At 29.2% G+C, this 12,457-nt stretch overlaps 1 protein-coding gene across 1 annotated transcript; it reads left to right on the top strand.

Moving 5' to 3' along the window:
- The first annotated feature begins 10,144 nt into the window (after positions 1 to 10,144).
- Positions 10,145 to 11,759, top strand: LOC103487769 (F-box protein At1g67340-like). The gene is made up of 3 exons (XM_008446226.3): positions 10,145 to 10,376; positions 10,454 to 10,616; positions 10,727 to 11,759. Exons 1-3 carry the CDS (start codon positions 10,204 to 10,206, stop codon positions 11,483 to 11,485), a joined length of 1,095 nt encoding a protein of 364 aa, XP_008444448.1. The 5' UTR covers positions 10,145 to 10,203; the 3' UTR covers positions 11,486 to 11,759.
- Positions 11,760 to 12,457: the final 698 nt, after the last annotated feature.

Below are 12,457 nucleotides of genomic sequence, written 5' to 3'. Positions count from 1 at the left end.
AAGTGATTAACAAACATTTAAATTTACAGTGGAAGTGATTATTATATACTAAAATTCAAATGATTATGAAAACGTTACATTTTAGTTAGCCAAGTTTTGGGCTTAAGGATGAAGGATATGCTCATTTTTTCATACCTCAGTCCATTCCAAAAACCATAAGAATCATCCAAAATTCATAAGTATATAAAATCCTTTCTTATCTTCTCTCATTTACTGTTATAAATTAGAACATGCTTAATTCAAACTCAACTACATAATCATAAACTAAATGAACTCCCAATTATCAAGGAGGGTGGATTCATTGATTTCACAAAAGATTTAGATTTAGCTAATGATTAAGCAACAGAACACAAGGATTAGAGGTTCAAAGGAAGAAGACACCAACCAAAAGAAAAAAAAAACCCTAAATTGTGGGATTTAAGGAAGCAAAACTGTAGTTTTAACGCCTACAAATCATAGCATTATCATTCAATCAAATGACTTCTCTACACAAATCTACACCAAATATCAAAAAACTAAAAGCTGGGTTTGGTAAGATAACACTAATAATTAACAAACAAATCTTGAAAAGAGAGGAAAATAAAAAAAAGAGTGCAATTTGAGCATGAGACATGTCTTACTTTCTGTTGATGCAGCCATGTGGGCAATCATGCATGGGGTTAAAGAGTAAGACTTTTGATTGAGGACTTTTCACAAACACTTTGAAAGCATTTTGAGGGATTAGATATGTGTGTGCATTGGAAAAAGTGAAGCAACCAGTTGGCATCCATTTGGGGACAGAAATGAGCCAAGTTTTCTTTGAGAAGAAGCAAAAGAATCAAAAGAATGGAACAGGAGAAAAAACAGATTTGAAAGGGGAATGATGAGATTATGGGATCTTATAATGAGAACTGGATCAAAATGGTTTTCTTTTGTAGTGACATTTTTTGTGGTTATTATTACAACAAAATACCCAAAATTCTTAGTAACAATTTGGAAGCCAGAAGACAAAGCAAAGGGGGATTTGGTGTTGGCTCCCAAAAGAATTATTAGGTCTCTCTATCTCTTTGTGTGTGAATCTTCCTTTTGGTTCAAATTTGGCAGCGGTTTTCCTTCTCATTATTGATTGTTCACATGGTTGGTTGCACCCTGCGGGGGCAACGAGGATGGAGGAGCCAGGACCTTCCCCAAAGAGAGAATTTTGGGGAGACGAAGAATAAAACGTGCAACCGAGATGAAAAAGAGTCATCTTCAACCTTATAGACATTCGACTATATATGTTTTGATATCATATTAGATAACACGTGGTCACGTCTAAATTAACATTTTTTCTATTCAACTTTCGTTAGTTGACACTCATTAATATAGGTATACATACATACTACAAAGTTGTACAAATTAATATTTGAATAATTTTGACAAAATTAAGATTTTTATTTTTTAAAATTAACTCTTAACATACCTCTCTTTAAAATTTTATCAATTTTGGACTATATTATGTCTTAAACTTCATCGATTCCATGTTAGAATAAATTTCCCTTTTCTAACTATCTTTATATAAAAATAATTGTACTACTTGTTTAAATCTAAAGTTAAAAGCATACAATACTCGTTCAAGTCCATAATCACTTTTGTCATATTAAAAAATTCTTCAAAACACATCTTTACTCGTAAAGTGATATCAAAAATCATGTTCCAAATAAATACTTTCAACTTTTGACCTTTTATACATATGTATGTCCAAACCACTTGAGACATGAAATAGGCTCACGTTAATAATAAGTCTTTTCTAGGTCCTATTATACAATCGAACTTTTTAGATTATATAAACTATTTTTCGTATAAATATTATTACAAATCAAATCATCGAGATGTTATAATTCAACTCCGAGAATTAAAAATTATAACACTCTAACACAAAAAAAAAAAAAAGTGGATTTTGTGGCCCGAATCGAGAGGTTAATTATGAACAAAATCTTGAAGTTTTGAGAATAAAAATGGGAAGTTATGAAGGGAATAATTTGGCCCACACACACTGAGTTAAAGTAATTCAACTGAGGGATATGCAGAGGCATGCATTAGCGTTTAGGCCACACTCTTTGCTGCCCAATCATTTTCCTCTCTCTTTCATTGACTTTCTTCATTCAATGCCTTTTTTTCATTTATTTTTTTTTTCTCTCTTTTCAATTTTCTAGTTGTTGGTAGGCCTCAACAGGTTGAATTATTCAAATAATATTATGTGCTGACGTGTCATTTAACCACGTCGAGTGCAAATGATCTCATAAATTTAAATATAAAGAACAATAGTCAATTGTATTTATATCTTACATATCGATATGACGATGCTCCCTAAGTATTTCTTTATCTTAGCTCGTTCGATTAATTTTGTTTTTGAATTCTATAACAAAAGGCTTATTACATTAATAGATATGTTTTACTTTTACTTTTTTATATATTTAATTAATCTTTTCTTTTTAAATCTTAATCATGTTTTTTAACTTGTTAGAAAAATAAGGATTAAAGAAGAAATAGAAAATAGTAAATAATAAAAAATAAAAAAATGAAAATTTTATCAAACACGAGGTATGAGACCATATTACATTTTATCTTAATGCATTGTTTTGTTTCAGTGGATAGTTAACTAAGATAAGGATGTGTGAATTTGGTGGGACCTTATTGAACTTAATCATTTTAAGAAAGAGTATGATCGATACAAGAACAATAAATCGAAATGTTGTTTGTGCTTATATATTTTAAATTTTATTTTTTTAATAAATTTTAAAATTTATCTTTAAAATAAAATTGGAGGACAGTGAATGGATATTGATTAATTAATTAGAGGAAGATTTACATTTATTTCAAAAAAAAAAAAGAAAAAAAAAAAGAAAAAGAAAGTGTAAAATATAATTTATAATTATAATTTTAGAGGAGTCATAATCAAAAATAAAGAGATTAGATGCCGACTCTTTTAAATTAATGTGAATTAATGAATGATGCATCCATCTATCTATCACTTGCTTTGCTTCACCATAAATACCTAATCTCATTACTCTTCCAATCCCTTCAAGAGCCAATATAATTATTTTTTTGCTTTTTAACAACAAATTCTCAAAAAACTCTGCATCATCTTTTTTTTTTTCCTTTTTGTTTAAGTAGTAAGAGTTACGTTATCTTGAATAGGTTGAAATAGTAAAGAGAGTTATCTTCTAACCAGATATCACAAACATTGGTTATTCAAACATGTTACAAGTTAGAGCATAATTAAGCAACATATTATGTCGAAGACTAAAACAATGTCTCTCTCATGGAAAACTTAAAGCAATCTCGAAATTCCAGTGTTATCCTAACTCATACTCATTTATACATAAGTAATATATTTAACGGTTGTAACAACAACGACAACAATTAAATAGATAATTAATTCGGATTTTGAAAGTTTGAATATACAAAATAAAACAAAACCGTTAAAACTTTAAGAGCTAAAATAAATTGAGGAACAAAGATAAGAGTTTGAGAGAATAAATTACTATTTAGCCCAATTAATGTATTTCATCATTTTCATATTTCTATAAGTTTAATATCGTTTGAATTTTGTTATATTTATAAATATTCATAGTAGTTTTGTTTTTTCGATTATTTCATTTCTATGAAGATTGATATTTGAAAAAGAAAGAAAATAGTAATTGTTGATATAAAAAATAGAAAGAAAGAAATAAAACAAAGGGTGAGGGTTGGAAGTGAACGCCGTGGCCGTACCCTAAACTTTTTTGTTCCAATTTACAACATTCATTGGTCAACCTTCTCTCTTTTACATAATAATAATAACAACAACAACAAATTTATTATTGTTATTATTATTATTATAGACTGAGGAGTTTTTGTACAGTTTTTATTTCTTATTTTTGATTTGATTTGATTTTTCTAATTGCTTGCTATTGAAGATATGTACGTTATCCATTGATGATGGCTAAATAAAGGTTATCTTATACTTTATTAATCTATATATTGGTATGGCCAATAATATTTGATGGAGGCATATAAGATTTCTTGGAACCTCTTTGGTACATAAATTAATCTTAATTAGAAAGTCTTTTTTTTTCTTCTTCGATGGTACACATGATTCATGATAATGTTACTCTTAGATTATTTGTCATGTATGTGTGTATGGAGAAAAATGTATGAAATCTTTCCTAGTTTGTATTTCCATTCTTTTAAGTTAAAAAGATTACGTTATATTGTATAATTAATTAATTCATTATCTATCATCTCAAATTTAGAAAGAACAAAAAAAAAAAAAAAAAAACCGATGAACTTTCCATGTTAATTTATGTACGATGATACATTATTTTAATCCTTTAAAATTTATTGTTCGTCGATTTTTAAAGTGTGTGGTCCATTGATAACACAAACATAACTTAATTGTAATTGACACGTGTTTTGTCTTTTAAGATTGAGCGTGTGTAGACGTTCAAATCTTCATGTGTTGATCTACATTTGTTGTGTACTAAAAAGGATGTCGATATTTGAGCCGATTGCTTTTCGTTGTTTCTCTCTTTAGGTAAACGAATCTATCTATAAAGATTCCCTATCCTAATATTAGTTGGCGTCATGGCGTTTTTTTTTTTTTGTGTGTGTGACTTTTATAATGTTCCAGAAACAGACATGTATTTACAATATTACTATAATAATATTCATTTTAATACAAACCATATACTTGCAAATGAGCATCAACCACTCAATATTTATATGAAATAGTCTTGATTGATTAAGACATATATCTTTCTGACAATTCAAGAAAAATAATAACATACAAGTATTTACAACTAATTTATACTTTATACAAAATATATTAATCTTTCATATTTAAAGCGTTCCAAAGTCTTTCAATCGCGTTCAATAAATTATTCTTCTATTATTTTAAGATTTAAATTTAATTAATACAATATATTATTATCGAAAATTTATCAACAAAATTGATATTTTAGAGGGTTTTTTTTTCTTTTTTTTTTTTTTTTATAATTTTAAGAACAAGTGTTTCTAATTAACTTGCCAAGTTGCAACTTCATTAAAAACTACCCATAGTTCAATATATTTTAAAACTATTATTAGAACTTATCACATTAATTAAAAAATGTGACTTTTTTGTGAACTATTTGATTTATTGATGTGTATATATATATTTTTTTAAAGCTATGCATGGTCATTATTGGCCTTTCTTACCTAACAAAAGGGATCATTTTTAATTAGAACCCATTTAATGAAGTGATTATATATATATATAGCAAACAAACATCCATTATTTGCGAATTGATTATGTATTAATTGTTAATCGCTAACCCATCAAATGCCAACTTGGTTTAGAAGTTAGGAGATTCAATATAATTATTGACAAAAACTTGTATCAAACTTATCCTTTTAAGTCTCATAAACTATAATATTTGTCGATCGTATTCGATGATTTGGTCTTCACTCAATAGTTGTTGAATAAATAAATAAATAAATAAACATTTAGGTGTATTTCAGATTACACCCATTTTAATTTATACAGATCATTGTCCAAATGTCTAATCACAAGTTAAAATTAAACACCTTTAGATATAATATAAAATAAAAGAATTTGCATATGATCAAATTTAAATTCATTTCTATAAATCGATATATCGTATCAGTATAGAAGATATTGCTAATAGTGGTTAATCAGTAATGTATAATTGCTCGTACAAATCGATAAATACATATAGAAAATGGATTTAATTAATGAGAGAGAGAGAGAGAGAGAAGTTGATGTGTGATAATATAACAACAAATACGACATAAAGTTATGTTATGGTATTAAAGACAAATATAGAGGCGAGAGGGAGGACGTAAATTAGCTTAACTACTTTCATTAATAATTTACAAGTGGTATCTTCTTCTTCACAACAATTCATTTTACTTAAATTTCTCCACCTTTTTTTTTTTTTCCTTTCTTTTTTTAGGTGTTTATGAGACAATAATGAAAGCCACTTATTTGTGTAAGCTAATTAATTATCCAGTTTGACAAACAGCAGAAAAAAAAAAATAGTAGAATAGACATTGTTAATCAAAATTTCTTGAAACTTATATGAATTTTCTTTTCAATTTTCACCCTAAATATTTGAACTTTTTGTCAAAATTTTTAAAATATTTCGCTTAATGAGAGATTTGTAAAAGTTAGAGCTTAATTAGTCTCTAAAATCACAATATAATTCACAATCTTTATTTATTTATTTACTTTATTTAGGGAGAAGAGAGTAACTTAATTGAAAATAAGGGAAACAAATATAATGTTTTTTTTTTCTGAAAATAATTTAAATCAAAGCTAAGTGATCTTAAATAGTTAATTATTGATCAAACAAGAATTCTACATTAAACTATTTTAGATTTCCTTTTTAGTCTCTATCACCATAGAGTTTCTTCTCTGTTTGAAAACAACATAGGGAATTAATTCAAGTATTCAAACAAGTTGTGCATATTAATCTTTTTTAAAAGGACAATTTTCTTATTCATAAAAAAAAAAAAACAAAAAAAAAAAACTATAGATTACGAAAGTTAAAATATTTAGAGAATATTTAGATATTGGTAATGAAAATTTTTTCTTTTATCGATGGTGAAAAAATTTATTAAAGAGAAAGTTATGAATTTAGAGTCGACATGCGAAGTAAATATTATACTTAACTAACATATTTTATTTTATTTTTACCCTTACTCGACACTATTTGGTGTCCAAATCCAACATCACATCGACACAAGATTTTTTCATATTCGTGTCTCAGTAATTAACAAATTAACTAACTCATTTCATCTTATTTAAACTTCCGATCATTGACATTAACTTTCGTTATAATTTCGAATCAACTAATAGGTTAATTAATCACGTGTTTTATTTAAGGCAAAAAATTAAAGACTAAAATGAATATAATTGAGATGTGATGTTCTAGAACGACCCCAAGTAGAGTAGCGGAGGAGTGGTTGAGAGGGTATAAGAAATTTACTCAGCCGGCGGTGCTTCGGTTAGAGTTAGACGCCGACCGAACCCATGCTGACAAACATTTAGACATTTCCAGCCATTCGTTTCGGTCTAATTTTTATTATAATTTTTTTGGAATAATATATATATATATATATGTTATTGTTATTATTATTATTAGTTGTACTTTTAAAATCTTAAATAATTTTTTTCCTCTCTTTTCTAACTGCTGCTTATGCCATTAAGCTTGTTGGTTTTCTAATAAATTTTTGTTTTTTATATTTGTCTATTTGTTCATTAATCACAACTATACAAATGTGTGTGTTTATATTTATATATTATAAAGTTATTCCTTTTCTTATTGTAAGATTATAAATGTGAAGCTTCAAGAGACGAGCATATGGTCCAAATTTACATGATGGGAAGTTGGTGAAGTTCGAGATTTTATCTAAGTTGGCTCTTTTTGAATTTTGTGTTAATTAGATTATTCAATGTTTACTGTGATATATTTTAATTCGAAATCAGAAGTTAAAAGTACTTTATATTTTACGTGTTTTGGTCGTTGGACTTTTAAAATTTTATCAAGTTAATAAGTTTGGAGTATCTAAATTCTTATAACTTTTCGATGATATTATTCTTAAAGGAAAGGCACGATTTCTTTAAATCGTTTCAACTAGCTAAACACACCCTATAATTTCAGTTTCATAGTTGAAAACTTGTTTTAATTCAATCTTAATATTAAAGTGTTTAAATTTAGTCATTGTCTTTTAAAGTTATTTAGCGATTGAAAATTTGCAAATATATTAATATTGTTACTTTCCAAATGAAAATTATTGTAATTATTAAACTAATATTAACATTTTTTCTAATTGTTAGTGAAGTTTTGAAAATTGAACATTTGACTTCAAAATTAATAGTACATGCTTATACCAATTAAACTATCATCATATCATCATTAGATCATAAGTAAGTTGAGAGTAAGAAACATTAAGTTTGAGCATATATAAAGGGTAATTTATAATGAGTAACATTATAGATAATAATCAAGCGTATAACAACATTTTTGAAAAAATTTCAAATGCAACAAAGTCTAGTTTTACCCACAAGTTATAAGATACAATGCTCTTGTTATCCTTTATTTCTTATAACCTTATAACTTCATCTCTTTCTCAAACATATTTTCAAACATTTGTGAAAAACCCTTTCCTTTAAAACTTTTTCTTAAAAACAAAAGCGGATGTTGCAAAATACCCCACCAGCTATTTGGATTCGGATCGGCTAACTTACCTTGCAATCGAGTGACACTTCGAAAAGTGCGACCGTGACATTTGATAATTCTATCGTTAATAGACACTTATGATCTATTAGTGATAGATTTCTATCATAGATAAATTCTAATAAATTTAACTACATTTATACTTTTTTTAAAATATTGCTATATATGTAAATATTTTGAATCTAATTGCTATATATATTAAATCAATACAAGAATTATACTATTGATATCGTGATTACACGTAGAATTTCCATCCCTACTTACATTATTTAAAAAAAAACGACGTATATTAAATGAGACTATAAATATTAAAAACTAAATTAAAATCATAGAAAGAGAAGTTTTAAAATGGGGAAATTTGAAAAAGAAAAGGGAGGGGAGAAATAAATAAGAGAGCAGAAATGGGAAGTGAATTGGTTTTGGTTTTTCTTAGGAAGCAGTTACAATTAACCGCTTTTGAAAACAAAAACAGACCCCTAAAAAGCGCTTTTATGGAAATCAACAAGAAACAAATAAATACAAAAGCAAAATACATACATACATTGATACATACCTGAAACGCCCCTTCCCCCACTCTCATATCCTATCTGTCCCCCAACAAACCATTATTAATTTTCGAACCGAAACCGTAACGGAAACCTAAACTAAACCCCCCCTCCCCTTTCTCCCTCTCCCTCTATTTCTCTCTCCTAAATTATTATTTTACTAACTTCAAACAAAATTACAAATTTAGTATTTGATTTTTTTCAAATTTGTATCTAACTAGTTCCTAACTTTAAAAAAGTGTTAGATAAGTTTCTAAACTTGAGTAGACATGGGAATTTCAAAACAAATGTGTCGGTAAGTTAAACGACCTAGTAGATACGATCGTACGTTAATGATGTAGTAAATACGATCGTACGTTAATGACGTAATAGATATACGGAATCTAATCGTTGAATAATCTTAAAACTAACGGTTTGTTTTTTTGTTTTTTGCTCTAATTTATTACAGAAAGGTTTTCTGTTTTTTAGGTAAATGGGGTTGACGTTTTAACCAAAATCATCAAACCAAAATAAGTTTTTAATTTTTTTTTTTCAATTTTTGAAACTTAGATTTTTAAAATAGGGTAATCTGGATATCAATTTTACGAATAATAATTAAATATATAACAACATTTTAAAAAATGTAAATATAACAAAGTTTATTAGTAATAGATTTCTATCGCTATCACTTTTGTGATTTATCCGGACCAATATTTGCAACATAATCTATTAGTAATAGACTTTGATATATTTACCATTTTTTAAAAGTATTGTTATATACTTAATTATTTTGAATCTAATTGCTATATTTGCAACTATTAATTTAAAATATTAGTAAAAAAGTATAAAAACAATAAAAAAGGGATGAAAAGAGTATTATTTTTTAAAATTCAAATAAGTTCAAATTCTACCGACCTATTAAATAGTTAATAAAAGTTCATAAACGTTATATACAAAAATAAAACAAAATGTTTGTAAATCTAATACGATACATTTTGTTTACCAAATAGATAAAAGCAAAATTTTTGTATAAAATTCAGACAATAATTGAAAAAAGAAATAAAGAGAACATCATTATTTTGGAAGAGAGAAACCCACACACAAACACAAAAGAATAAAATAAAATAATTAAAAGAGAAAAAAAAGAAGAAAAAAGGTAATTTAATTTTTGGTTATGCAGTAGAGTAGTAGAGAAGAGAGGAGGGAGCAGTTCAAAAAGCTGCCTCTTCCCCTGACGACCCTTAGCGGCCATTTCGGTCAACTCAATTTTGACCTTTGAATACGACAACAACCCCAAAAGGATAGTTTGGTAAATTCACAAACCCCTCCTTCTTTCTTTTTAGTTTTCTTGGGATTCTTGGTTTGTTGTTTAAAATGAGGTCCTCTTTGTCACTTCCTTTTTCCTTGTGCGTTTGACTGTGTCAGGTCAGGCCCCCATGAGAACCCCAGCCCCAACTACTATCACCATGAACAACAACAACAAGAGAAATCGCTTCTACCCTAAATCTGATTTCTTTGACTCTTTACCTGATGATCTTCTCATCTCTATTCTCTCTAAACTTGCTTCTTCTGCTTCCTCACCTTCCCATTTCATCAACGCTCTCATTACGTAAGTGTTTCTAATTTTTCTTGTTAATTCTTCTTTTTGAATCTAAAGCTTAACAATTTTAATTTTGGTGTTTTCAGATGCAAGAGATTCAACCATTTAGGCCGTCATTCCCTTGTTTTGTCCAAAGCTTCTCAAAGAACTTTGGGAATTAGTGCTAAAAACTGGTCGGAATCCGCTCACCGGTTCCTCAAACAGTGCGTTGACGCCGGCAACGTTGAGGCTTGTTATATTCTCGGCATGGTAAAATGATTATAAGGAAATTTGAGACTTTTGAGAAATTTTTGAGAAATTTCCCATCTTTTTGTTTTGGGTTTTCTCTGAATTGTTTTTTTTTTCTTTTTTTCTTTTAGATTCGATTTTACTGTCTGCAAAACCGAGGGAGTGGAGCCTCTTTAATGGCGAAAGCGGCGATTAGCTCCCACGCGCCGGCGCTATACTCACTCGCCGTCATACAGTTCAACGGCAGCGGTGGCTCAAAGAACGATAAGGATTTAAGAGCGGGTGTGGCGCTTTGTGCCAGAGCTGCTTTTTTGGGTCATATCGACGCTTTAAGGGAGCTTGGACATTGTCTTCAAGATGGCTATGGGGTTTGTCAGAACATTATGGAGGGCCGTCGGTTTTTAGTTCAAGCCAACGCAAGGGAACTCGCCGCGGTGTTGTCGTCGCCCTCGTCGGCGGCTTCACGTTCTTGGGTCACGTGCAATCCACAAGCTATCCACCGCACGGCGGTGGGATCGTCTTCCGAGTGCCCGTTGTTGAGCGATTTTGGATGTAATGTTCCGGCGCCTGAAGCCCATCCGGCGAGTAGGTTTATGGCGGAGTGGTTTGCCTTACGCGGTGGCGCCCCGGGGCCAGGGCTGAGGCTGTGTTCACACGTAGGGTGTGGGCGGCCGGAGACACGGAGGCACGAGTTTCGTCGGTGTTCGGTTTGTGGGATTGTTAACTACTGCTCACGTGCTTGTCAGGCGCTTGATTGGAAGCTGCAACATAAAGCGGAATGTGCACCGTTGGAGATTTGGCCAGAAAATGACGGCGACGACGGTGAAGTCGACGGCGAGGGTGGAATTCTAAATGAGAATGAGGATGAGGATGTCGTTGGGGAAAGTTAAATTAAACGGAGATGAAGACGGAATCTCCTTTACGGTTTTACGGAATTTAAACTGCGAGTAACGGTTATTGTAACGGAAGAGGAAAAGAGGGACTACCCAACAAAGCAAAGGCCCATTCTCCTCCTAAAAGGCTCAATCTCTAATCCTATCTCCCCTACCTTTTTTTTTCTTTCTTTTTTCTTTTTCAAACTTTTTGTTAATACAATTTTTGTAGAGTACAGTTCAAAGATTGTCAACTTCCGAATTTAGGTAATTAAAGTTCTAATTTTTTTTAGATTTTCAGAATCTTTAAAATTTCTTACCTGTATTATATTCCTCATGGTAGGAGTTATTGCATTCTGTTTGCTTTACTATTTGATTAAAAAATCGTTCATCACGTAGGAAGTCATAACTTAAAATCAAGGATTAAAAATATGGATGTCCAATATTTTAAATTAATAGATCTATATCTATCGATAAGATATCGTAAGAATGTTTCTCAAAATTTATTTGAATTAACAATTTAATTAAAATGGTGGGATAATTTTAAATATAGAAAAAATTAAAACTATTTATAAAATATATAAAATTTTCTTTAAGTTTTTTTTTACTGTCTACAAAATTTTCTCCAAGTTGATTTTATTTTCATTTTGCAAATAATAGTGATTAAAAAAGTTCTAAAACAGACAGAGGGATCTTAGAAGAGATTATGTGATATTTGAGAATTTTGAAAATGAATGGTGAAGAAAAGGGGTTGGCAAATGGCAATAATTTTGAAAATGCATAGCGTGTGAGTTAATGAGAGTAAGAAAATGCATCTTCCACGAAATTCAAACAAAGACTTGTAATAATTTTGAAACCAACAGCACGAAGGAATTACACAAATAGAAAAATATTAAATATACTGTTACATCATTTTTAATTAACAAAAAGTATAAGTAAAACCTAACAATAAAACCTTATGTCATACCAGTAAAATGAAAAATCCCACAA

The sequence above is a fragment of the Cucumis melo genome, chromosome 3 (assembly GCF_025177605.1).
Source record: "Cucumis melo cultivar AY chromosome 3, USDA_Cmelo_AY_1.0, whole genome shotgun sequence".
Taxonomy (NCBI): domain Eukaryota; kingdom Viridiplantae; phylum Streptophyta; class Magnoliopsida; order Cucurbitales; family Cucurbitaceae; genus Cucumis; species Cucumis melo.
The sequence above is the reverse complement of the archived record's forward strand: the minus strand, read 5'-3'. Positions and strand labels throughout refer to the sequence as shown.

What these genes read in the sequence shown, in the direction of transcription:
- LOC103487769 (XM_008446226.3), top strand. Translation starts at nt 10,204, where the DNA reads ATGAGAACCCCAGCCCCAACTACTATCACCATGAACAACAACAACAAG. An exon ending in TTCATCAACGCTCTCATTAC is followed by an intron (nt 10,377 to 10,453) that starts GTAAGTGTTTCT and finishes TGGTGTTTTCAG; the next exon opens with ATGCAAGAGATTCAACCATT. An exon ending in CTTGTTATATTCTCGGCATG is followed by an intron (nt 10,617 to 10,726) that starts GTAAAATGATTA and finishes TTTTTCTTTTAG; the next exon opens with ATTCGATTTTACTGTCTGCA.